The sequence below is a fragment of the Oncorhynchus tshawytscha genome, linkage group LG16, assembly GCF_018296145.1.
Source record: "Oncorhynchus tshawytscha isolate Ot180627B linkage group LG16, Otsh_v2.0, whole genome shotgun sequence".
NCBI classification, from domain to species: Eukaryota; Metazoa; Chordata; class Actinopteri; order Salmoniformes; family Salmonidae; genus Oncorhynchus; species Oncorhynchus tshawytscha.
The window spans coordinates 16,842,982-16,870,701 of NC_056444.1; the positions used below are offsets into that span (position 1 = coordinate 16,842,982).

Sequence of the window (27,720 nt, forward strand, 5' to 3'; positions counted from 1 at the left end):
TTTATGTAGTGTTGTGGTGGTCTCTCTTTATGTAGTGTTGTGGTGGTCTCTCTTTATGTAGTGTTGTGGTGGTGTCTCTTTATGTAGTGTTGTGGTGGTCTCTCTTTATGTAGTGTTGTGGTGGTGTCTCTTTATGTAGTGTGTTGCAGTTCTCAAGGTTAAATACAATAAAATAAAACATCTGTATCTCTAAGCCACTACCCCCCCGCACATGGAGATGATGTATGCGAAGTCTGTCTTAAAGTATTTAAACTGGCAATGCCAAGCAATCCTGAAGCAGTCCAGCTCCACTTTATAAATACCATTCATCCTGCTAGACCAGCATCCCACTCACACAGGGACAGCAGTACACATGCACACGCATGCGGGAACACACACAAACGTGTGTACATATACAGGAAGAGCACAGACACATACACACACCCAAACAGTAACCCATACAAACATACATACATGTGAATACACTTAACCTAAACAAATGATGACTGTGCTGAGACTGCACTCACACACATTCTCTCTGACACTGACCACCAACCCACCTTATGGTCACGCACCAACACATATATAGTTGCTTTACAGTTATCCCTATATAGTTGTTCTACAGTTATTCCTATATAGTTGTTCTACAGTTATTCCTATATAGTTGTTCGATGGTTATTCCTATATAGTTGTTCTACAGTTATTCCTATATAGTTGTTCGACAGTTATTCCCATATAGTTGTTCTACAGTTATTCCTATATAGTTGTTCTACAGTTATTCCTATATAGTTGTTCTACAGTTATTCCTATATAGTTGTTCTACAGTTATTCCTATATAGTTGTTCGACAGTTATTCCCATATAGTTGTTAGACAGTTATTCCTATATAGTTGTTTGACAGTTATTCCTATATAGTTGTTCTACAGTTATTCCTATATAGTTGTTCTACAGTTATTCCTATATAGTTGTTCGACAGTTATTCCTATATAGTTGTTCGACAGTTATTCCTATATAGTTGTTCTACAGTTATTCCTATATAGTTGTTCTACAGTTATTCCCATATAGTTGTTCTACAGTTATTCCCATATAGTTGTTTGACAGTTATTCCTACATAGTTGTTTGACGGTTATTCCTATATAGTTGTTCTACGGTTATTCCTATATAGCTGTTCTACGGTTATTCCTATATAGTTGTTCTACAGTTATTCCTATATAGTTGTTCTACAGTTATTCCTATATAGTTGTTCTACAGTTATTCCTATATAGTTGTTCTACAATTATTCCTATATAGTTGTTCTACAGTTATTCCTATATAGTTGTTCTACAGTTATTCCTATATAGTTGTTCTACAGTTATTCCTATATAGTTGTTCGACAGTTATTCCTATATAGTTGTTCTACAGTTATTCCTATATAGTTGTTCGACGGTTATTCCCATATAGTTGTTTGACAGTTATTCCTATATAGTTGTTCGACGGTTATTCCTATATAGTTGTTCTACAGTTATTCCTATATAGTTGTTCGACGGTTATTCCCATATAGTTGTTTGACAGTTATTCCTATATAGTTGTTCTACAGTTATTCCTATATAGTTGTTCTACAGTTATTCCTATATAGTTGTTCGACGGTTATTCCTATATAGTTGTTCTACAGTTATTCCTATATAGTTGTTCTACAGTTATTCCTATATAGTTGTTCTACAGTTATTCCTATATAGTTGTTCGATGGTTATTCCCATATAGTTGTTTGACAGTTATTCCTATATAGTTGTTAGACGGTTATTCCTATATAGTTGTTCGACGGTTATTCCTATATAGTTGTTCTACAGTTATTCCTATATAGTTGTTCGACGGTTATTCCCATATAGTTGTTTGACAGTTATTCCTATATAGTTGTTCAACGGTTATTCCCATATAGTTGTTTGACAGTTATTCCTATATAGTTGTTCTACAGTTATTCCTATATAGTTGTTCTACAGTTATTCCTATATAGTTGTTCGACGGTTATTCCTATATAGTTGTTCTACAGTTATTCCTATATAGTTGTTTGACGGTTATTCCCATATAGTTGTTTGACAGTTATTCCTATATAGTTGTTCTACAGTTATTCCTATATAGTTGTTCTACAGTTATTCCTATATAGTTGTTTGACAGTTATTCCTATATAGTTGTTCTACAGTTATTCCTATATAGTTGTTTGACAGTTATTCCTATATAGTTGTTCTACAGTTATTCCTATATAGTTGTTCGACGGTTATTCCTATATAGTTGTTCTACAGTTATTCCTACATAGTTGTTTGACAGTTATTCCTACATAGTTGTTTGACAGTTATTCCTATATAGTTGTTCTACAGTTATTCCTATATAGTTGTTCGACAGTTATTCCCATATAGTTGTTTGACAGTTATTCCTATAAAGTTGTTTCTCTTTCTTTGTATTTCTTCTTTCTGTCACACACCTGAGAGGCACATAGGGGGCTCAGTGGAAGAATGCAAGGGTAGAGGTGTGGGGAAGAGGGGGAGGAGGGAGGGAGGGAGGGGGTAGCTGTGAAAACAGGGCCTGATTGATTTAGCAAATGGAGCATCACACAGTGTCTCTTCGAGACTCCACCCCCTTGTCCAGACACACACACTACCCAGCATGACATGTCTTGTGTTTCTCATATCTCTTGGTATAGGGGTTGGTAGCAGGTCGGATGGAGGTGGGGGGGCACCTGTCAAGGCCAACCCCTGTAGCTCCCCTCTACCATTAAAACTTCCCCAGACAGCCCACACTGCCTGCAGGGGGAATAGATCAGATATGAAAAACCTCCCACACTGTCTGTCACCCATGGTAAAGTTGGTATGTTCAGCATCTAAAGTGAATATACACTTCAAAGCATCTACTTAGAAATGTATATATCGTATCTGGTTGTCTAGTCTGTTCACTGTGTATGAGTGGCTTGGTTACGTCTGTTTTGCCAAAGAGTCGAGCGGTCCTAGAATAACAGCCAGCCGTGCACCTCTGAAAATAATGGAGTGCCGCCATCTTTGTGAAACATAATAAATCAACAGAGACTGGTAGATATTTAATTAGGTTAGGGAGTTGTATTTGTGTTTCATCTCACTGATGGACTCCCTGCCTCCAGCACACACTACAGCTCTGATCATTTGTTATGTTGAATGTTCCCCCTTTCCCCCCTCTGTCTTTTGGGTTCTCTCTTTTTCTCTCTCACTTTCTTTTTAAACGTTCTTTCTCTACCTTATTTGTCTCTCGCTCTCTACTCCCCCCTCTCTCTACCCCCCTCTCTCTCTCCCCCCCTCTCTACCCCCCTCTCTCTCTACCCCCCCCTCCTTTACTCTACTCCCCCACTTAGTGTTCTAAAGTCTAGCAATGCTATTTCCTCCCAATCCATGCTGGTTGTTCTTTCCTTGAAACTCTAGAGGCACCTCTAACCCTGGCCCAGCCCATGTAGCCCCCTCCGAGGGGGATGAGAGGTCAGAGGTCAGCCCAGTGTCTGTTCTGTGCAGACTGTGTGCGGAACAGAGTGGGAGCACATGGCCCTCCAGTAATCCCTCTCCAGTTTCCCACAGTAACCAACCACTAACCAGTCAGGCCCTCAGTCTCTGTCCCACAGTAACCAACCACTAACCGGTCAGGCCCTCAGTCTCTGTCCCACAGTAACCAACCACTAACACAGTAACCAACCACTAACCAGTCAGGCCCTCAGTCTCTGTCCCACAGTAACCAACCACTAACACAGTAACCAACCACTAACCAGTCAGGCCCTCAGTCTCTGTCCCACAGTAACCAACCACTAACCAATCTGTTGGTTGCATGTTTATTTTTTAAATTATTTATATTTTGTACCTTTATTTAACTAGGAAAGTCAGTTAAGAACAAATTCTTATTTTCAATGACGGCCTAGGAACAGTGGGTTAACTGCCTGTTCAGGGGCAGAACGACAGATTTGTACCTTGTCAGCTCAGGGGTTTGAACTTGTAACCTTCCGGTTACGCTCTAACCACTAGGCTACCCTGCCGCCCCAGTATCTGCGTGTATTAATGTCTGTCCTGACCTCCTCTCTCTCTCTGTGTACCTCAGAGCTGCGAGACTTTGAGCAAGACAACCAGCAGGACATTGAGGTGGATGAGGGGAACACGGCTGTGATCCAGTGTCACCTCCCTGAGAGCCAGCCCAAGGCACAGGTTCGCTACAGTGTCAAACAGGAGTGGCTCGAGACCTCCAAAGGTATGGATCTATCATTCTGTTACAGGCCTATGTTCTCTACCTCTCAATTAGCATCATATCCCTCTCTATCCCTCTCTCTCACTTTCTCGCTCTCTCTCCTCTTACTCTCTCTGATATTGTCATTAGTACTTTTTCTCTCTCTGTCATTCTTTCTCTTTCGCTCCCCCATCTTTCTTCCTTTGTCCTTCTCATTACTAATTTCTCTCTCGCTCTCTCTCTCTCGCTCTTTTACTATCTCTTTCCCTGGATTCCTGGAATGCTGTATCTATCCTGCTATCTGGCCCATCATAAAACTGCAGATAAGGCAGCTCTATCTGGGGAATGTTGAAACATGGGAATACTGTTGTTTGTTTTGCAACCATTTATTTCTTGAGCTCTTTGAGAAAAAATCCCCACTCCTCTGTGGCTGGTATATAGATTGCTGGAAGCTGTATGTAGGGCTGTAGGTAGAGCTATAGGTAGAGCTATAGGTAGGGCTGTATGTGGGGCTGTAGGTAGGGCTGTATGTGGGGCTGTAGGTAGGGCTGTAGGTAGAGCTATAGGTAGGGCTGTATGTGGGGCTGTATGTGGGGCTGTAGGTAGGGCAGTATGTGGGGCTGTATGTGGGGCTGTATGTGGGGCTGTAGGTAGGGCTGAATGTAGGGCTGTAGGTAGGGCTGTATGTTGGGCTGTAGGTAGGGCTATAGGTTGTGCTGTATGTGGGGCTGTAGGGCTGTAGGTAGGGCTGTATGTTGGGCTGTAGGTAGGGCTATAGGTTGTGCTGTATGTGGGGCTGAATGTAGGGCTGAATGTAGAGCTGTAGGTAGGGCTATAGGTAGGGCTGTATGTGGGGCTATAGGTAGGGCTGTATGTGGGGCTGTAGGTAGGGATGTATGTTGGGCTGTATGTTGGGCTGTAGGTAGGGCTGTAGGTAGGGCTATAGGTAGGGCTGTATGTGGGGCTGTAGGTAGGGCTGTATGTAGGGCTGTAGGCAGGGCTGTGTGGCTTATCAGAGAGCGGGAAATGATAACCACATTGAGGAGAGTTCACTGGCTGGCTCTCAGTAAAACTCCAGGGCGCCTCCATGTGGCTGGTGCTAACAGTGCACTCTGCTGTTTATATTATATACATGTCCATGCCCAAGGATAACAACCACAAAATTGTCTCTCGGATCAGTTCTAATGATCAGTACCAATACCCAGCCAGCCCAGTCTCGATGATTAAAGCCACCTACTGTCTGTCTGTGTCAACAGGGAACTACCTGATCATGCCATCAGGGAACCTGCAGATAGCCAACGCCACTCTGGACGACGAGGGGCCCTACAAGTGTGCTGCTTACAACCCTGTCACACAGGAGGTCAAGACCTCCACCTCCACTGACCGCCTGCGCATACGCCGTGAGTGAGCGCATCATGACCAAACACTGACCAAACACGACTAAACACTGACCAAACACTGACCAAACACTGACCAAACACTGACCAAACACTGACCAAACACTGACCAAACACGACTAAACACTGACCAAACACTGACCATGATAGCGTCAAAGATACAGCATACACACCTACCTCTGTAAATGTCTAATTGACAAAGTCATTTAGATCATTTAAATTCTTGGCCTACATAGTTTTGGTGTCGCCACTATTATTCTATAATGTAGAAAATAGTAAAAATAAAGAAAAACCCTGAGTAGCTGTGTCCAAACTTTTGACTGGTACTGTATATTGAGATAGTTTAGTACCTTAAATAAGAGGATAAATACATGTAAAAATATATATATAATTTCCTGATCTGTCTTTTATCTCTAAGATATAAGGCAGACACTAAAAAACAATCTCTTACTATCTGTGGCTCCATGTAGTGAATCTGCTATTCAGTGTGTTTCTATTGGCTAATAGCATTAAGGCCAAATTAAATCTTTCACCCTTTAATAATAAATAAATAAATGTGATACCTTAAGAGGTCTTAACATTCTAAATCAAATAGATAAATGATCCTTGGTATGACCATTTTAAAACAATTCATATGTTAGCTTAGAAACCCCCCAGGCAAATTGAGTAATTTTATTAGCTAATTTGATTTACTTCTAAGTAATGTGATTTGTAACTTTCAAATACCTCTTAATAAGATTATAACAAGGCCAGTGAGATGCTTTACTGAAAAACAACCCATTGCATAAACACAGTTCCTCTCCCCCTCCTTCCATCTCTCTCTCTAGGTTCGACGTCGGAGGCGGCCCGTATCATCTACCCCCCAGTGTCTCGCACCATCATGGTCACTAAGGGACAGCGTCTGGTCCTCGAGTGTGTGGCCAGCGGCATCCCGACCCCGCAGGTTACATGGGCCAAGGACGGTCAGGACCTGCGTTTCCATAACAACACGCGCTTCCTGCTCAGCAACCTGCTGATCGACGCGGCGGGCGAGGGCGACTCAGGGACGTACAAGTGTCACGCTGACAACGGCATCGGATCAGAGAGCGCCGCTACTGTGCTCTACGACGTGCAGGTGTTCGGTGAGTAGTGCCAACCTGTGAGTGTAAAAAAATATATATATCCCCAAACTTTGGTCCTCACTTATGGATTGAGTGGGATAATACTAGGAGGGGTTCAGTAGGATGATATGGGTTCAGTAGGATGGTACTAGGATGGGTTGAGTAGGATGATACTAGGAGGGGTTGAGTAGGATGATACTAGGAGGGGTTGAGTAGGATAATACTAGGAGGGGTTCAGTAGGATGATACTAGGATGGGTTGAGTAGGATGATACTAGGAGGGGTTCAGTAGGATGATACTAGGAGGGGTTGAGTAGGATAATACTAGGGGTTCAGTAGGAAGATATGGGTTCAGTAGGATGATACTAGGATGGGTTGAGTAGGATAATACTAGGGGGGTTCAGTAGGATGATATGGGTTCAGTAGGATGATACTAGGTTGGATTCAGTAGGATGATTACTAGGATGGGTTGAGTAGGATTATACTAGGAGGGGTTGAGTAGGATGATACTAGGAGGGGTTCAGTAGGATAATACTAGGAGGGGTTCAGTAGGAAGATGTGGGTTCAGTAGGATGATACTAGGATGGGTTGAGTAGGATAATACTAGGGGGGGTTCAGTAGGATGATACTAGGAGGGGTTCAGTAGGATGATACTAGGAGGGGTTGAGTAGGATAATACTAGGAGGGGTTCAGTAGGATGATATGGGTTCAGTAGGATGATATGGGTTCAGTAGGATGATACTAGGATGGGTTGAGTAGGATAATACTAGGAGGGGTTCAGTAGGATGATATGGGTTCAGTAGGAGGATACTAGGATGGGTTGAGTAGGATAATACTAGGATGAGTTGAGTAGGATGATACTAGGTTGGGTTCAGTAGGATGATATGGGTTCAGTAGGATGATACTAGGATGAGGTGTTATGTATGTTTCTGTTCCTCTAAAACAGTGGTCTTCTAACTTCTCCTCGGGGACCGACAGACATTTCAACATTTTGTTTTAACTCTGAACTAGCTCACCTGGTTCACCTAGTCAAGGGCTTGATGATTAGTTGACAAGTTGAGTCAGGTGTGCTAGCTGTGGAATAGATGAAATACATGGAACGGCTGGAAGTCCCGGGGGAGAGGTTGGAGAAACACTGTGTTAACACTCCTGTATGATGGGTACAAAATTAAGAGTTCTGAAAGGATTTGAAACTTATGGAGTTGCTCCATTTTAGGAGATTTTCGGGTTTTGTCTGCATCATAGACTTGATGATTAGACTGACTCACGTTTGGTGGAGCGAGAGAAGTGTGTGTGTGTGTGTGTGAGAGTTTGGCAGAGCCCTGTTGGTATATATATATAGTATAGAGGGTTATTTTAGAGTGTGTGTGGAGGACTTTATAGTGCAGGACTCAGTTATGGATGACTGTTTTTCCAGTGAGTCTCCTCTCAGCAGCAGCCCCTAATTAAAGTGTGTGCTGCTGTAGCGTTAATGAGCTCTGGCTTGTCACGACCAGCCAACCATCAACTGACTGGCCTGTCTCCGCACGGCACAGCCCCACACACACACACACACACACACACACATACACATGCTGGCACGCACACCGATACAGACATACTTAATCAAGCTCACTCCCACACAACCAGCCAACCATCACTCACAATCAACCATTACTCAAGCTTATATGCTAGACATTACCTTACAGTGTACTGGCTCACTGACACACACACAGACTAACTCTCCCTCTCCATTCTCTCTCTGCAGAGCCTCCCCAGGTAACCATGGAGCTCCAGCAGCAGGAGGTGTCGTGGGGGGAGAGTGTGCGCTTCAGCTGCCTGGCCAGGGGTAAACCCACCCCCTCTGTGGTATGGCTCCACAACGCCCGCCCCCTGGCCTCGTCACCACGCCACCGCCTGTCTGCCCGCGTGCTGCGTGTCATCAATGTGGGCCCGCAGGACAACGGCTTGTACCAGTGCATGGCTGAGAACGGTGTGGGCAGCTCGCAGGCTGCCGCCAGGCTGGTCACCTTACCAACCGGTGTTCCGTCTCGGTCAGGGAAGCTGCCCTCCATCCTGCGTCCACTGAGCCCAGACAAGGTGCTGCGGGAGCAGGTCCCAGTGAAGCCCGGGGCCACGGGTAGCGTGCTGACCCTGGACTGCTCTGAGCTGACTGGGCAGATCTCTGTGGCAGAGGCCCCTGTCATCCTCAGCCAGCCCAGGACCGTCAAGGCTGACTTCTATGATCTGACCTGGAAACCTCGCCACGATGGAGGCTCTCCTGTGATGGAGTACATCGTCAAGTACAGAAAGGTACAGGCTAGTTAACTCATGGACACACACGTATTCTACACACAATGTTACACTCATTCAGTGTAGATTGATATTTGTCTACAACTACAGACATGACTCATTCTCACATCATCCTCACACACTGACTGATCTTTCTTTCTCTCTCACACACACACACACACACACACACACACACACACACACACACACACACACACACACACACACACACACACACACACACACACACACACACAGATAGAGGACCCTCCAGGTGAGTGGACCAGCAGCAGTATCTCTGGGTTTCTCCACAAGCTGACCCTGGCCAAGCTGCAGCCAGCCAGTCTGTACGAGGTGGAGATGTCTGCTAAGAACTGTGCTGGCCTGGGACAACCCGCCATGATGACCTTCAGGACAGGCAAAGGTACATCCATTCATTTATCTATCATCACAATGATGATCATATATCCCACTACCGTATTTGTGAACACTCGTTTTTTCCGTGCCAACAGGTCGTAGGGGTCCAGGAGGTCAGAACGAGCTCCCTAAAACTCCTCCAGTACCATCACCTCGCCTCTCTCGTAAGTCCCCTGCCCCTCACCTACTGTCACTCTAACTAACCAGTGTGGTTGTTCCATAGATGCCACACAGTTAGATCTCTAACATCCTGACCGAGCCCTTATCAAGCTGTTTGACTAGCTGTTAACCCCCCCACCTGTCTACTCTGTACTAACATGTGACCTGTCTTGATCTCTCTTTCACTTTTAACACTCAAGGATGAGCTCACAGTAAGTCTTAGTACGTTTGTTACTGTACCTGTTCGTGTCTGTTCATGTTTGGGCTTTTGTGTTTCTGAGAGTGTCTGTCCTTATGTGCCTTAATGTGGGAACAATATTAGATTTGATGTCCGTTTAACCCCTATCACTTTCCCACAGCTCCTGAGGCCCCTGATAAGCCCACCATCTCCATGGCGACTGAGACATCTGCATACGTGACATGGATCCCCCGCGGTAACCGTGGTTTCCCCATCCAGTCTTTCAGAGTGGAGTTTAAGAAGCTGAAGGGGAAGGGAGGTGGGGAGTGGGAGGAGGCCGTCACTAACATCCCCCCCCAGCGACTGTCTGTGGAGATCACTGGCCTGGAGAAAGGTGAGCTTCATCACCATCATCATCGTCGTTCCCATCATAATGTTATTCCTCATTATGACAAATGGCGTCATCATCATTAGCATGACTCATTATCATGGACATTACACTATCAGTCATCATTATAATCCTAGCTATTTTAATAATGACTGTAATCAACATGGTGACCAGATGGTAACCATTAGTGTGAATGGAGAAACAGAGAGGCTGTGTAACTGGTGTTTAGTTAGTTTAACCCGCGTTGGCTTTCTGTTTCCCTGTAGGCATGTCCTATAAGTTCCGTGTGTTGGCGGTAAATGTGATTGGCGCCAGCCCCCCCAGTGCCCCCTCTAAGGCCTACACGGTGGTGGGGGGTGGCAGGCCCAACGAACGCCCTGTAGACGGACCCTACATTACTTATAATGAAGCTATCAACGAGACCACCATCATCCTAAAATGGACGGTGAGTGGAAGTGTGTGTGTGTGTGTGTGTGTGTGTGTGTGTGTGTGTGTGTGTGTGTGTGTGTGTGTGTGTGTGTGTGTGTGTGTGTGTGTGTGTGTGTGTGTGTGTGTGTGTGTGTGTGTGTTATCGTGATATAAGTATGGCTATAACTCTTGTTACTGTTGTTATGCTAACATTAAACCGTTCATATTCTTTCTCTCCACAGTACACTGCCGTCAACAACACCCCTGTCTACGGTTTCTACATCTTCTACCGGCCGACAGACAGTGACAACGACAGTGACTATAAGAAGGACGTGGTGGAGGGTGACCGTTACTGGCACTCCATCACTGACCTGCAGCCTGAGACGGCCTACGACATCAAGATGCAGAGCTTCAACGAGGGGGGAGAGAGCGAGTTTGGCAACGTGGTTATCTTAGAAACTAAAGGTGAGCAGATCTCATAGTCATCTTGGTGACACACGCTTACAGTTATATTAACATTTTAGTCATTTAGCAGAGAGACTTACATTTAGTCATTTAGCAGAGAGACTTACATTTATATTTACATTTAGACTTACGTTTATATTTACATTTAGTCATTTAGCAGAGAGACTTACATTTATATTTACATTTAGTCATTTAGCAGAGACTTACATTTATATTTACATTTAGTCATTTAGCAGAGAGACTTACATTTATATTTACATTTAGTCATTTAGTAGATGCTCTTATTCAGAGAGACTTACATTTATATTAACATTTTAGTAATTTTGTAGAGACTTATATTTATATTAACATTTAGTCATTTTGCAGAGAGACTTACATTTATATTAACATTTAGTCATTTAGTAGAGACTTACATTTATTATAACATTTAGTCATTTAGCAGATGCTCTTAGCCAGAGAGACTTACATTTATATTAACATTTTAGTCATTTAGTAGAGACTTACATTTATATTAACATTTAGTCATTTAGTAGATGCTCTTATTCAGAGAGACTTACATTTATATTAACATTTTAGTAATTTAGTAGAGACTTATATTTATATTAACATTTAGTCATTTAGCAGAGAGACTTATATTTACATTGAGTCATTTAGCAGAGAGACTTACATTAAAATTAACATTTAGTCATTTAGCAGAGAGACTTATATTTACATTTAGTCATTTACCAGAGAGACTTACATTTATATTGACATTTTAGACATTTAGCAGATGCTCTTATCCAGAGAGGCTTACATTTATATTAACATTTAGTCATTTAGCAGCTCTTAGCCAGAGAGACTTACATTTATATTAACATTTTAGTCATTTAGTAGAGAGACTTACATTTATATTAAAATTTGAGTCATTTAGCAGAGAGACTTACATTTATATTAACATTTAGTCATTTAGCAGAGAGACTTACATTTATATTTACATTTAGTCATTTAGCAGAGAGACTTATATTTATATTAACATTTAGTCATTTAGCAGAGAGACTTACATTTATATTTACATTTAGTCATTTTGCAGAGAGACTTATATTTATATTAACATTTAGTCATTTAGCAGAGAGACTTATATTTACATTGAGTCATTTAGCAGAGAGACTTACATTAAAATTAACATTTAGTTATTTAGCAGAGAGACATACATTTATATTTACATTTAGTCATTTACCAGAGAGACTTACATTTATATTGACATTTTAGACATTTAGCAGATGCTCTTATCCAGAGAGGCTTACATTTATATTAACATTTAGTCATTTAGCAGCTCTTAGCCAGAGAGACTTACATTTATATTAACATTTTAGTCATTTAGTAGAGACATACATTTATATTAACATTTAGTCATCTAGCAAAGAGACTTACATTTATATTAAAACTTGAGTCATTTAGCAGAGAGACTTACATTTATATTAACATTTAGTCATTTAGCAGAGAGGCTTACATTTATATTGACATTTTAGACATTTAGCAGATGCTCTTATCCAGAGAGGCTTACATTTATATTAACATTTAGTCATTTAGCAGCTCTTAGCCAGAGAGACTTACATTTATATTAACATTTTAGTCATTTAGTAGAGACATACATTTATATTAACATTTAGTCATCTAGCAAAGAGACTTACATTTATATTAAAACTTGAGTCATTTAGCAGAGAGACTTACATTTATATTAACATTTAGTCATTTAGCAGAGAGACTTACATTTATATTTACATTTAGTCATTTAGCAGAGAGACTTATATTTATATTAACATTTAGTCATTTAGCAGAGAGACTTACATTTATATTTACATTTAGTCATTTAGCAGAGAGACTTATATTTATATTAACATTTAGTCATTTAGCAGAGAGACTTACATTTATATTTACATTGAGTCATTTAGCAGAGAGACTTACATTAAAATTAACATTTAGTTATTTAGCAGAGAGACTTACATTTATATTAACATTTAGTCATGTAGCAGAGAGACTTACATTTATATTAACATTTAGTTATTTAGCAGACGCTCTTATTCAGAGAGACTTACATTTATATTTACATTTTAGACATTTAGCAGATGCTCTTATCCAGAGAGGCTTACATTTATATTGACATTTTAGTCATTTAGAAGATGCTCTTATTCAGAGAGACTTATATTTACATTTTAGTCATTTAGTGGAGACTTACATTTATATTAACATTTAGTCATCTAGCAAAGAGACTTACATTTATATTAAAATTTTAGTCATTTAGCAGAGAGGCTTCCATTTATATTAACATTTAGTCATTTAGCAGATGCTCTTAGCCAGAGAGACTTACATTTGTATTAACATTTGGTCATCTAGCAGAGAGACTTACATTTATATTTACATTTAGTTATTTAGCAGACGCTCTTATTCAGAGAGACTTACATTTATATTTACATTTAGTCATTTAGCAGAGAGACTTACATTTATATTAACATTTAGTTATTTAGCAGACGCTCTTATTCAGAGACTTACATTTATATTTACATTTTAGACATTTAGCAGATGCTCTTATCCAGAGAGGCTTACATTTATATTTACATTTTAGTCATTAAGCAGAGACTTACATTTATATTAACATTTTAGTCATTTAGAAGATGCTCTTATTCAGAGATACTTATATTTATATTTTAGTCATTTAGCAGAGACTTACATTTATATTTATATTTTAGTCATTTGGCAGAGACTTACATTTATATTAACATTTAGTCATTTAGCAGAGAGACTTACATTTATATTAACATTTTAGTCATTTAGCAGAGACTTACATTTATATGAACATTTAGTCTTTTAGCAGAGAGACTTACATTTATATGAACATTTAGTCATTTAGCAGATGCTCTTATTCAGAGATACTTATATTTATATTTTAGTCATTTAGCAGAGACTTACATTTATATTTATATTTCAGTCATTTAGCAGAGACTTACATTTATATTAACATTTAGTCATTTAGCAGAGAGACTTACATTTATATTAACATTTTAGTAATTTAGCAGAGAGACTTACATTTATATGAACATTTAGTCTTTTAGCAGAGAGACTTACATTTATATGAACATTTAGTCATTTAGCAGATGCTCTTATCCAGAGAGACTTACATTTATATTAACATTTAGTTATTTAGCAGAGAGACTTACATTTATATTTATATTTCAGTCATTTAGCAGAGACTTACATTTATATTAACATTTTAGTAATTTAGCAGAGAGACTTACATTTATATGAACATTTAGTCTTTTAGCAGAGAGACTTACATTTATATGAACATTTAGTCATTTAGCAGATGCTCTTATCCAGAGAGACTTACATTTATATTAACATTTAGTTATTTAGCAGAGAGACTTACATTTATATGAACATTTTAGTAATTTAGCAGAGAGACTTATATTTACATTAACATTTAGTCATTTAGCAGACGCTCTCATCCAGAGAGACTTACATTTATATTGACATTTTAGACATTTAGGAGACGCTCTTATCCTGAGAGACTTACATTCATCTTAAGACAGCCAGGTGGGACAACCACACATCACAGGCATGTGTCAAGTTTTATAGATTTTATTTTTTGAGGGGGGTCGGGGTGAGGACGAGGAACACTATAGCATGCTTGTTAAAAAACATCATACGTGGCTAGGGTGGTCCAGCAGTCTAAGCCTCCAGAACACACATACTGCTGCAGCCAGAGGAGGCTGGTGGGAGGAGCTGTAGGAGGACGGGCTCATTGTAATGGCTGGAATGACATAAATGGAACAGTATCAAACACATGGAAACCATGTTTGACTCTGTTCCATCAATTCAGTTCCAGCCATTACAATGAGCCCGTCCTCCTACAGCTCCTCCCACCAGCCTCCTCTAACTTGTCTCTCTTGCTATCCTATCCAATAAACAACAAAAGTATAATTCTTCATATAATTAATTTGATAGCCTGACTGTAATACATGTTGTTATATCAAGTAAACAAACCCCTCTCTACCCCCAGCTCGACTGAACCAGCGGCCCTCTCCATCGGAGGCGTCATCCCAGAGACCAGAGCACCCCGGGGGGCCTGTGCCCCGCCCCAGCGACCTCCCCTACCTCATAGTGGGTGTGGTCCTGGGGGCCCTCGTCTTCATCATTGTAGCCTTCATCCCCTTCTGCCTGTGGAGAGCCTGGGCCAAACAGAGTTAGTAGTTATGATGATGATGATAATGGGAGGGCAGTGGTAGTAGTTGTTGGATCAATTACGATTTTGGGCTGGATTCAATCCGTATCGCCAATGATCAGCATTAAAATGTAAAGATGATTTCTGATTGAGGCGTCATATGCAGCGTTTACTGTGAATGTGGTCTCAGCGACCACGGGAACATCGCCTTTAATTGTCAATTGAGCTATAAAGTGGCTCTTCAGCGCTACAGATTGAGTAGAGCCCTTAGTCATCACAATTGTTGTGATGAACAGTTGTCCATCTGAATTGACCAATCTGCAATTTTGAATAGACTAGTAATTCATAATTCCCTCAATTCTTCTCTCATATCCACATTCTTGTCGCGTGTCAGTCTTGTCCATATCTAACAACAGTGATTGTGTTTTCTCCTCTCCAGAGCAAACATCAGACCTGTGTTTCCCAGCCGTGGCACACCCTGTCTCCTCATGCCAGTATACCATGGTGCCTCTGCAGGGCCTGGCTCTGGTTGGCCACTGCCCGCTGGACCCCCATCTGCCCCCCACCGCATGCCATCTACCCCCCTAACAGAGAGTGCACGCCCAATGGGAAACACCATTACCCCACACACCGTCTGCCAGGACTACGCCAGGTGAGTTCCATCAACATGTCAAGGTCATGTCTTGTGCATCTGCCCAATAAATCTCTGTTGGGAGCGTATTAGCTTTGGGCACCTTATTCATTTGTTTTTCATGTGTAACAGATGTCTCTTGTTCCTATTGCAGGAGGATGTGGAGTATGATATGGAGTGTGACACGCTGCTAGCACAGACCATGTCAAATGGACACGCCCCAGGCTACCACTACTCTAACAGGTAGGCACAGTACTGTTCTCACATATCCTCAATTTGTCAGTCATCCAGATAGTTTTTCAGTCCATCTGTGTTTATTTTAATTTTATGTATTTATGTAACCTTTATTTAGCTAGGCAAATCAGTTAAGAACAAATTCTTATTTAAAAATGACGGCCTAAAGTCAAAAAGCCTCCTGTTGGGTTTACATGTGTATATATAATCATTCTCACCCAAACATCTCTCTCTCGCTCTCAGTGAGCCTGGAGACGGTGAGGACTGCTGTCTGCCCGATGACTCCACCCTCCATCTCCTCAACACCTCTGAACAGCCAATCAGCACTCAGGACCTGACGGGCAATGCCCATTTTCACAATGGGGACATCAATCTAGGTACGTGTCTATTCTCTCAAAACTTTAACATTAGGAAAACGTATGCATTCACCTCACACTTCAGCTATGAATGCGTGTATGCCCACTGCAGATGTCAAATAACCATGTATTTTCTTCCCCTGTCTGTCTGTGTAGACCTTCTACCCTGCTCTCCCTCTCCTCTGCTATCACTGGAGGAGAACTCCACGGCGACAACATCAACAGCTACAACGCCAGAATCCCAAGATGCACTTCCACTCCAGAGTGAAACAGGGACGTCAGACTCAGATGCTTGAAAAACAGAAAACAAAAAAGTCTTTATTTTTGTATCACAGATATTTATATATTTATGCTTTTGTACATAAACATTGTTTTGTTATGCTGTATATAAGGATATGTTCATATTGAAAAATACATGTATCTGTATGTCAGTTTCTGTGATGTTGTAATCCTGCTATGTGATTGTATATTCATGTCTGCACACCTTAAGGAAAGGAGGGGGATTCCAATCCTGGTGCTGATTTAAGTCAGTCAGCGCATTCTGTTGAAGGTTTCATCTGACTGGCATGCCACTGTTTCTCTGACTAGGTACCAGCAGCACATCTACCAGTCTGCTTTAAGTCATTCCCTGTAGAACTCCTATGTTCCCCTTATTTCCAACTTAAACAGACATCTGGTTATTATACGATCCTGATAGTCGCATGTCAGAAAAAAGAAAAACAATGGACAGGGTTGTGCTGCTCAGTAGAGGAACAGAGAGCAAGCTTTTTGAGGGAGCACTACCTCTATGTTCAATAAATGCATTTTATACACCCCCGTGTTGTATATACTCCCTCTTCTGTTCAGTGTTGTCATAATGGTACAAGTGTCCTCCGTTTCATAAAGATGAATTTTTCATCAAAAGTATTAAATGTATGCAACTTAAAATCATTCTGCCTTCAATAGTTGAGTACAAAGAGATATATTGTATAGTTATTTATTTTTAGGGGGAGGAAAATTCTGGAAGTTTTGTTACCCAGTCACACCCAAGCCGATTTAAATTTTAGACTGAAATGACAGTCTGTTTCTGCTGGTCACTACTCCAAATGACTGCCTTGTGAGGGGATCTTTGACGGCTGCGTCAATATTATCCTTCCCCCATACATTGGTGCATCAGTATTAGCCTTCCCTGTGAGGCATCAGAGATCAAAATGAAGGAGTTCCTGAATCTGTAATCCATCTTTGTGTGTAGCTGTTGTCATGGTTACACAGGCTGGAGCACTATTGCATGTAAATAAAGCTTATGAAATCACCTTTGTTTTCGTGTTTAATTTTTAACCCTGTTAAATGGTTTGTAGGGAATTGAAATAAAGCAGGTATAATCGCAAAAATTCTTGCAAGAAGCCATTTCAGATAGCTTGCTTTGATTTGTCCCTCACTCAACTGAAGGCACATAAAGTACTGTTAAAGGGAAACTAGTGATATCTGGAGGACATCCTGTTTCTGAAACAAACCAAGTTTAACAATAAATAAAAGGTTAATAAATCAACTTTATTTATTTACAGATACATACATATTATACTAACAATTGTCATAAGAAATATATTTACAAAATAGCTCTACACAAACGGGTTCTGTACAGCCACCATGATTAAGTTACATTTAGAATGTTGTGCAATTTTAATGTCACAGTCAATGAAAGTACAAAACTCTTCATAGCATGTTACAAGCAGATATGTCGTCACGTCAGACACATTTGCAAACCATATGGTTTAGAAGCTTTATTTCCCCCATCATAGATGTATAGGAGGGGAATGCTCAGTGAAATGCTATGACTTCACTAACTCGGGCATCCGATGCCATGTTAAGGTATCAATTGAACTGACAGGCTGTCAAAGTAGAAAACACTTGAATGTGAGAGTAGGTTCACTAACCCTGAATAATAACATGATACCAACCAAGTCAGCTAACATACAGAACCGATCAGCAGCCCTTACAACCGCTTCAATCCACACAAAAGAGTTGGAACTCCTGTCAATTCAATTGAACACATTTCTCACTGAAATGGAATGGAGACAGAATATTCCTGACTACCACGTTGGCACCTCAAGTCCTCTCACCTACACGGCAGAGCTCCCATCATGCCCTAGGATATGGCTGATGTTGTGGGCGGGGCGGTTGGGCTGTTTGCCCGAGTCTGCAGACGAAGTGTTGGAGAGGGACAACAGGGGGGACATGGGCATCGCAGAACCATCAGGCTGCATTGCTGTGGCGATCTCTGGGAACAGCGAGGTGAGGCTGAAGTTGGACAGGTGTGGGGTAATGCCAGAGGAGTTGCTGATGGGCATAGGGGCATGTCTGAGAGTAGGGGGAAGCTGGCCTGGGCGAACCCTACGGGACGCGGGGGGACAGGATGGAGCCGAAGCGGTTGTTGAGGGGGGCAGAGCTGCTCTTGTCGGTGCCGGGGCTGGTGAACATCTGGTTGGAGAAGTACTGGAGGGGTATGTCGCTGGGGTGGGCGGCAGAGGGGTAGGAGGGGTAGAAGGAGGGTAAGGTGTTCTGGGGCTCTACGGGTAGCAGGGCCGAGGGGCGGGAGGAGTTGGGCTGGCTGACAGGAGGGATAAAGGTAGAGTTGGCGTTGATAGGAGGAGGGGGATTCATCCCTCCTTCCGGGATGAAGGGGAAGCCAAAGTTCTGGGCCAGGTGTTGGTCAGGCACAAGGTTGTTGTCCCCAGCAACCTGGGCATTGTCTGCCATAAAGCGGACGATACTGCTGCGCCGTGCCTCACCCCCTGACTGTGGTCGACCCAGCAGGTGGACGTCAGGCTCAAAGGGATTCCCAGGTCTCAGGCTGCCTGACCGTTGTCGCTCCCCAGGCCTCAGCTTCCCGCTCTGGGCCTCCTGGGTGATGTGGCGGGAGCGCTGGCTGACTGAGGTGGGGGTCTGGAGGGGGCAGGGGTGCGGCCTGGCTCGGAGCTGCTGTGGGGGGTAGGAGGGTGGGGGAGGCCTGCCCGTACCCCTGGGTGGGCACCCATGTTCCCACTACCCTGAGGGATGTGGGCCTTGTTGCCCTCCACAAGCCTCATAGCTGAGGCCTTCTGTGTGGGAGGAACACTGGGGCTGGATGCTTTAGCCTGCATGTCCCCTGCAGAGCTGCCAGGCACACAGCCGTACTCCATACTGACCGGAGGACAGCACTGGACTGCCCTCTGGTGGTTGGTCTGCTCCAGGAGACTCTGCATGAAGCTCTGTTGACATCCCTCCTGGTCCAGAGGAAGCCCTGGAGCACCAATATGCACCCCCTGTGTCCCAGGATGGGGTCCACTGTACCCACCACGGGGTCGCCCATCCCCTGGAGGCCCCAGTCCCATTCGGAATCCCCCCTGCTGCCCCTGAGGGCCTCTCTGAGAGGAAGGACCTGATTTAGGTGTCATGTCCCCGCCACGGGACACCTGGACCTCGAAGCCCCCCAGTTGATGCCCCCCTCCAGCACCGCTCAGCGTTTTAAACGGAGGACACTCAGAAATCCTCTGGACGTCTGCAGAACCAGGGTGGTCTGGGGGCAGCCTGCTCTGAGGGTTATGTGCGACGTTGCCCTTCACTCTGGATGTGTCCAGGTAGCCCCGTAGGTCTGGTTGCTCCTGTGTAGTACCGCGGGTGGCCTGGAGATGGAGCCCCATGCGCTGCTGTTGCTCACCAGTGGAGGAACTCTTCCCAATGAGAGCCTCTGCTGAGTAGCTGGAGACCCGGTGGCGCTCCTGGCGCGAGGGGGCACAGCCCAGGTCGGAGGGCCGAGAGGCAGGGTTGCTGGGCTGGGAAGTCAGTTGCTGCTCCAGATTCCTAGAGCTCATCAGCCTCTGCATGGTACTGTGGTCCTGACCAGACTGAAGGGAGGGGATAGGAGAGAATAAATTATTTGATATTATAAACTGGGTGTTTCGAGCCCTAAATGCTGATTGGCTGACAGCTGTGGTATATCAGACCGTATACCATGGTTATGACAAAACATGTATTTGTACTGCTCTAATTACATTGTAACCAGTTTATAATAGCAATACAGCACCTCAGGGGTTTGTGGTACATAGCCAATATACCACAGCTAAGAGCTGTATCCAGGGACTCCCCGTTGCATCGTGCATAAGAACAGCCCTTAGCCGTGGTATATTAGCCATATACCACACCTCCTCAGGCTTTATTGCTTAATTAGATAACACATGATTAATTAGATAACACATGAAATACAAAAACATGTTTTATCATGCATATGCATAGAATTTATAGCACCAATATACTACCATAGAATAGCAAGAGTACATACTCAAAGTAAATGTAATCCTATCATTTTATGGCTATCATTCAAGACAGCCTCAGTAGTTCCTGTACCTTGAGGTGTTCCTGCTGGGCCAGGTGGCTGCTGTGGTGAGCTCTGGGTCCTGCTGGTCCTGGCTGGCCCTCACAGCTCTTCTCCTGGTGCCGCGACCCAAAGTGCTGCTGCTGTTGTTGCTGCTGCTGCTGGATCTGTTGCTGCTGGAGGTGCTGGTGTCTGGAGTGGGAGCTCTGCTGTTGAGGGTGTTGTTGATGATGTTGCTGTGACTGGGCTTGTTGTTGGTGTTGCTGTTGTGTTTGCTGTTGGTGCTGTTGTTGATGAGACTGTTGATGTTGTGACTGTTGTTGGTGCTGCTGCTGTTGGTGTGTTTGCTGTTGGTGCTGTTGTTGGTGTTGTTGGTGTGATTGTTGATGATGCTGCTGCTGTTGAACTCCAGTCTTCTCCAGGTGGTGTTGTTTCTGTTGCAGGCCCACAGGAGGGCCGCCATGACCCCCTCCAACCAGCACCCGCTTCTTCTGGATGTGCTGCTCCTGCTGCAGAGCCCTCTGGTGGAGGCTGTGGAGCTGTGCAGGGTCAGGCTGGGTCAAGTGGTGCTGGAGCTGGTACAGGTGGTGCCTCTGCTGCTCCTGTTGCTGCTGCTGCTGCTTCAGGTAGGGGTTCCCCCCGAGGTGTTGGCCCAGCTGGGGTGCACCATGCTGGGGGTGGCCCTGAGGCAGGTGGAGCACACCTGGTTGGTTGTGTTCCTGTACGGGCAGCTGGGGGGTACAGTGGCTCTCGGTGGGTCTAAGCACCGTACTCATGAAGGTGTTGCCTGAGAACAGGGTGCCAACTCCATCAGGGTTGATCCTGGTCATGATGGATGAGGAGGTAGGGGGAAGTTGGGGTACCATCATCTGGCTGTGGTCCAGGGGTTTGACCTCCATGCAGCCCACGTTGGAGGCCGATGGGCAGGCCTTATGTCGCTTGTTACTGCTGGACAGCATCACATCGTCCTGGGCTGGCCGTTTGGACACGTCCTTGATGTGTCGTGGCTCACCCACCCCCACCTGGGGCCTCATCTGGGCACTCTTAAGGGGAGTGTACTCGTTCAGTTGGACTGAGCCCGAGCAGGGAGGAAGGCCAGGGGTGGAGGGCTGGGAGACATGGGCTGAGTTCCCCGCAGGGGATGGGACTGAGCCCTGCTGCCCAGCCAGACTGGGGGAGCCTGGGTAGGCCTGCTGCTGACGGGAGCTGGGCCGGATCAGGTTGTTGACACTGAGGGTGCTGGCAGTACCAGACTGGGCTTGGCTCTGGGGTTGGGACTGGGAGTAGGAGAGGTTCTGCGGATGTCTGACTCCGCTGGCTGCACTGCCTGCTACTTCTCCAGCCTGGCCCCTGACAGACAACTGTGAAGGGGGTTTAGCTGCTGGAGTTTCCATCTGTTTGGTGAGCTTTGTCTGTTGTCCAGCCCCCCTCTCTTTGCTGCTGGAGGCTTGTTGGGACTTGGGGTTGTGTTCCCATGCAGGCGTTGGGTTGTTTGTGGAGCCGGTGGGGTTGTCCACAGTGCAGCCCCCCACCCTCCTCCCAGGACTGTCCTGCTCCAACATAGCCAGGATATCAGCCTGCTCTGTGGTAAAAGTAAATGGTCCAAAATGACTCGGCGAGGAACTGACACTGTGGCCAGTAGGAAGCATGGACGCCACAGAGAAGCCCATTCCGCCACCTGCTCCACCAGACATGGGTGAGTCAGTCTGTCTGCTGGGAGCCTGAGGCTGATCCGGGGCCTCGTTGTCTAGTGTGTACACCTGCTGTGGGAGAGTGGAGTCCTTTCTAGAGGGTGCTGCATTATTCCTCACACTCCCTTTCTCCATCGCTGCGCTGGGGTGGCCTTCTGCCTGAGGCTCCTTCTCCCTGCCTGACACCGCTGTCACTTTCAGCTCAGCACGATGGGATGGTTTGGGGGTGGAAGTGGGCATGGTCATTTGCTGGTTCGAGGGTCTATTGCAGGTGACCCGCTTCCTGTATTCTGATGGCATGGTCATGGGAACTGTTAGAGAGGTTGAAGAGAAAGACAGTGCACCGGAGCAGGGGGTTGGTGTGGAGGGGACCGAGGGAAAAGCCACAGGCTGGGACTGGGTCTGGGTTGTAGGCTGAGACTCCTGGCTGTTGGCTGGCTTGGTCTGACCCGTTGACGAGGTGAGCTGAGCAGACTGGAGAGACACCATTGGTGTACTTTCTATTGAGCTTACAGTGCTGACTGAGGGTCGACATGCTGCTGACGACGTCACACCCATAGACGTGGATCTAGTCTCTGTGGAAAAGGCACTGGTCAGCATAGATCTGCTCTGTCTAGAACTGCCATTCGTGGCAGCTAATCTAGCTTGCACAGTGTTGACAGTAGTAGTGACAGGCTGTCTGTTCTGTGTGACTATAGGTCTAAGGTGAGTGGAGCTGTCACTCGGGGCGACAGCAGGTTGTTTACTCTGGGAAGAAACAATAGCACTGACTGCAGGAGTATCTGCTGCACACGTGATAGTGGTGACTGCAGATAGACTCACAACACTAGTGATAATGAGTTGACTCTGTGTGGAGCTGATACCGACTGTTGATGTACACGGAGTGACACTAGTGGCATTTGCCACAGAGGTTCTACTGTGTGTTGTGCATGCACTGGAGACAGTTGGCCCACTATGTGTAGCAGCATTGACACTACCATCTTTAGGTGTGGACTGTGGAGAGCCAACACTACTCACAGGTCTGCCATGTGTGGCTGCCTCAATACTACTAACCGAGGATGCGTTCACTGTGGTGCTGACAGGGCCAGGCTTTGGCTGTATTGTCCCAGCAGCAGAGGATGGGATTCCCTGAACCACAGTGGCCTCTTGTTCCTGACGGTCCCCTGTTACAGCCACTGGCTTGGCTGCAATGGTGACAGTACGACTAGTCTGCCCCCGTTTCGGCTCCTTCTTCCTAACCAACTTGGTCCTGTTGGTGGTGGCTCGCTTAGCTCTGGGCATTGAAGCTGTGCCAGGCTGTCTCCGCAAGGCCTTCCCTGTACCCACTGCCAGACCTGTTCTGGGTGGAGTCACACTGGGGATCGAGATCTGACTGACAGGGGAACTGTGTGGAGCTGCTGAAACCGTGACAGAAGATGGCTGTTGTGGCACTATAGAGTAGGATGGTGGGGCAAGGGTCAGCTGGACGTTACTCTGGGTGGAGATGCATGGAGGCATGCCCTGTGAGATGCTCTGGTTGAGACTGCTGAGGGCTCCCAGGGTGTGCAAAGCCACATTGGTGGTGGGCTCCTCAACAGTGGTGGGCTGGATCAGCTGGAGACTGCTCTGGCCACCCTGAGAGCCATACTTATCCGAGGTCTTCATGGGCTGCAGGGAAAACACCTGGCCGTTCACAGTGATGGTCTGAGGGGTCGGGGGAACCGGGGGGGCCTGGGTTTGAGGGACAGGACGGGGTAGAATGTGGACCAACTGTTTACCCCCAAATATCTGTTGCCCAGTGGTGGAAGTTGGGCAGCTGGTTGCGACAATCTGATTGGGCATGACAGGTGCTGTAGTGGGCACCATGCCAACCTGAGGATTCTGAGGAGGAGCAGGTGGAGGCTGATTGGAGGCCTGGATGATGACGATGTGCTGGCAAGGCGTCTGATTGGTTAAGTCCTCCCTGACAACCGACTGGGCTGAGCAAGGATTGGTCTGCTGTAGGATGACAACATTCGGGTTGTTAGTGTTCTGAGGAGCCGTTACCCCAGCAACTGTTGTCCCTGCAGGGTTTACTTGCAATACTTGCATGGTCTGGAGGAGGGGCATCACAGATGTCTGGGGGTGGGGCTGGGGCTGATTCATCAGGGCAGTCTGTGGATGGGGGAGGACTGTTGCCGGTTGTAGTACAGCAGGTTGAGGTTGTGACATCATAGCTGAGTGGGCTACCACAGCAGGCTGTGGAATTATGGCTGACTGAGGGAGGATGGCACACTGTGGCTTGGGGGCCATGACTGGCTGAGGCTGGTGCTGGGCAAGGATAGCTGGCCGAAGCTGGGGTGTCCTCTGTATGGAGGGCTGGGCTTGGATATGGGCAGTGATGGGTGCCTGGAGCTGTATGGGTACCTGTGGCCTCATTTGAATATGAATGGGTTGAACTGATGGTTTAGTGCCCATGGGGCATACAGACACCTGCTGCCCAGTGGTGGTACTCTCCTGTGTGGAGAGAGACTGGCAGACAGGTTGCACTGTGTTCCCAGCCAGCTGTAGGGTAGTCCAGGTGGTCTGTGTGCTCCCTGCTGCACTGGCCCTGAGGAGGGTTGAGCTGCTGGGGATAGTCGTCCTGCTGGCAGCGTTCTGGGTGGTTATAACCTGGGGAAGGGCTGTAAGGCTGGGGACAGGCTGGAGAGGGAGTTGGGTGGCCAGACTGGCTGCGACGTTGAGACTAGGGGCTGGGGTGGCAGGCTGGGGCAAGGCGGTGGTGACAGTCGGGAGAGGGCAGAGACCCTGGAGGGTGAAGTAGGACACAGAGGGCGGCAGTTTTGGGGTTGAAGGTGCCTCTGCTACACACTGTTCCACCAGCCTGATGCCAGGTATAGACACTGTAGGGGCAAGGGTTGCCCCGGGGAGGAGTGGAGGGGCAGAGGAAGGGACGCTGACGTGCTTAAGAACCCTGTTCACCCTAACCCCTGCTGTAGTGTCACAAGATGACTGAACAATCACAGCCTCAGCATGTTGCTTCCCCTGATCGGAGGCTGGACTAGGTTCCTTTCCTGCTGGGCGTATCACATTTCCATTGGAGTAGACAATAATTCTTTTGGGGAGCTGGTGAGTGGGCGCTACTTTGGCAACCTTTGCACAGCGCAACTTGCCCTTCCAGTGGACAGTGGGGTCGTCCAGGAAGTTGATGTCGTGGGCTTTTAGCAGCTCAATGTAATGGCCGCTCTCCTTCCGCAGCTCGTCCAGCTGATGCCGCAGTCGCCGGATCTCCTCAGCTGCAGAGATAGGAGACAACAAGGACTAGTGGTCATCAACACAGGACTCTCAAACATTCAGACAAGTACACACAAACACTGTCAAATGCAAGCAAACACATAGGAAAACACACCCAAAGGAATTAAATACTTCTGCACCATCAAAACATACCTGTAAATGTCACACAAACTCTCATCTCACCTTGTACTAGGTCTCCTCCCTTGAGAAGCATTGCGTCATTTTGTTTCTGCAGCTCAATTATGTAACGGTAGGCCTGGTCCAGGATCATGTTCTTACTCTAAAGACAGGGAGGGAGGATGTCAGCATGGGATTTACATGTATACAAACACAAGTCAAAACAGATGGCAGGATAACAACAGGATCTTCACAGACAAGACCAACTAATAGCTTCAGACCAAAAGATAAATACTACTCCTTCAAAAGCAAACCAAGCCTGTAAGTTCTATGGTTTGGTCCAAAAACACACTAAGGTGTGTGTGTGTGTGACTATGGGTTAGGCCTACCTGCTTCAGTGCCTGGGAACAGGGTAGAAGGTCCCCAATACGGTTAATTCCAGCGTTGATCTTCTCTTTTCGCTGTCTCTCAACTAAAGGACAAAAACAAAACCTTGGCGAGTCATTCCCACAAAATCCAGAGAAACTACAGAAAAACACTAAAACAACATCTCACCTGCATTGTGAGATTCCTTGTTTTTTTTCTTCCTGCAAGAGAAAATGAAGAGGTTAGCTAATGTTGTGTGTCTGAGAACGATACCCATATCAATGCAGAAGACTGTATGCGTTTCTGTGGTAAAGCGCTGACAATACATACGCCAAGGGATCCTTCCCATAGACGTAACAATGGTCAGAAGGATCCGTGTTTTGTCCTTACCGTGGTTTATGGCCAGGAGTCTGGTTCTCTGTCATCTCTGGCATCCTGGCCTACTGTACTGCCAAGTCACCACGCTCGCAGGCCAAACATTAAATCTCTTCCCTGGCCGACCTGCAACCCAAACAGTCATAAGAGACTAATGAGTGAGGAGGTATGATGACTAGACAATAGAAAAAAAAACATCGATTACAAATAGTACCGGATCATAAATTACAAGGCTGTTGAGCAACAAAACTTCCAAATTCAAGTAGCCTCATGTTGTGCTGCCTTTACTAATCACAACAATATGGGACAAGATACGCAGACCTTTGCCAAGTTTCATGTAAACAATGAGCTTAGTCCAACGCTGTGTGAATCGGTTATCCCAATTAGTAAACATAAGCTGAAAATCATGAATATTGACAAATTGTTTAGAACACAATATATTGGGGGCAATGGACAGCGGTCTATTGGAAAACAATGAAAATGTAGTTAACCCACTAACATCCCCATTTTCCCAGTAACGTTAGCTACGTAGTAGCTAGGGGGCCGAGAACTACGTAGCTATCTCATTAGCACTGCTATCCTGGTGTTGGAGTAGTTTCAGAAGATAAGCCCTATTTTGGTAGTGAATTTAAGCGACAATGACATAAAACACAGTTCACACTCACAATACACGATGGTATAACCATATTGTGCTAGCTAAACAAACAGCCACCCAACCAGCTAGATGTTAGCTCGCTAGCTAGATGATCACCATGTAGTAGCTTGGGTACATGTCAAGCTTGCTAGCTAGACTTGCTGAACAAAATTGCAAACAGAAAGCACCCTGGAAAAGTTGGGAAAAATAATAAGCTAGCAAATTACCTGTAGTTTCCCCATTATGGGACTTCGTTCCTGACAAAACTTTGGTTCTCTCTGGCAATAAACTCCACTCACAACCTAACACAAAAAAAATCAAGTGGTAAGGAGAAAGGGGCGTAAGTAAACCGAGACGAACGATCCGGAATCAAGAGATTCGAGCTATGATCCAATCAAAAGGTGTACTGGGACGAAGTCATGGATTGTGATTTGAATGATTGACGGATCAAGCAGAATTTATCCATATTGTACACAAATTGAACAGTCAAGTATGACATTGTTTAATTTTGTATTATATATATTTTTTACACCATGTCGTTCGTATATATTTCACTTCCTACTATAGAGCAAA

At 45.2% G+C, this 27,720-nt stretch overlaps 2 protein-coding genes across 2 annotated transcripts in view; one reads left to right on the top strand and one right to left on the bottom strand.

The window, feature by feature from the left end:
• LOC112215415 (brother of CDO-like) overlaps positions 1–17,673 on the top strand; it is a 57,545-nt gene extending 39,872 nt beyond the window's left edge. The window contains 15 exon segments of the mRNA XM_042298858.1: positions 4,059–4,205; positions 5,438–5,581; positions 6,406–6,699; positions 8,425–8,969; positions 9,207–9,372; positions 9,461–9,529; positions 9,884–10,096; positions 10,357–10,535; positions 10,741–10,963; positions 15,000–15,182; positions 15,601–15,728; positions 15,730–15,813; positions 15,947–16,035; positions 16,270–16,403; positions 16,539–17,673. Coding sequence (XP_042154792.1) covers positions 4,059–4,205; positions 5,438–5,581; positions 6,406–6,699; positions 8,425–8,969; positions 9,207–9,372; positions 9,461–9,529; positions 9,884–10,096; positions 10,357–10,535; positions 10,741–10,963; positions 15,000–15,182; positions 15,601–15,728; positions 15,730–15,813; positions 15,947–16,035; positions 16,270–16,403; positions 16,539–16,678 — 2,738 coding nt within the window. The 3' untranslated portion in view covers positions 16,679–17,673.
• Positions 17,674–17,893: 220 nt separating this feature from the next.
• On the bottom strand, positions 17,894–27,506 carry LOC112215416 (basic helix-loop-helix domain-containing protein USF3). Its single transcript, XM_024374437.2, is given in 10 exon segments — positions 17,894–18,714; positions 18,717–18,770; positions 18,773–19,319; positions 19,322–20,245; positions 20,745–25,657; positions 25,839–25,935; positions 26,162–26,244; positions 26,328–26,359; positions 26,529–26,639; positions 27,375–27,506. Coding segments are annotated over 9 exon segments (6,927 nt in total). The 5' UTR covers positions 26,573–26,639; positions 27,375–27,506; the 3' UTR covers positions 17,894–18,481.
• Positions 27,507–27,720: the final 214 nt, after the last annotated feature.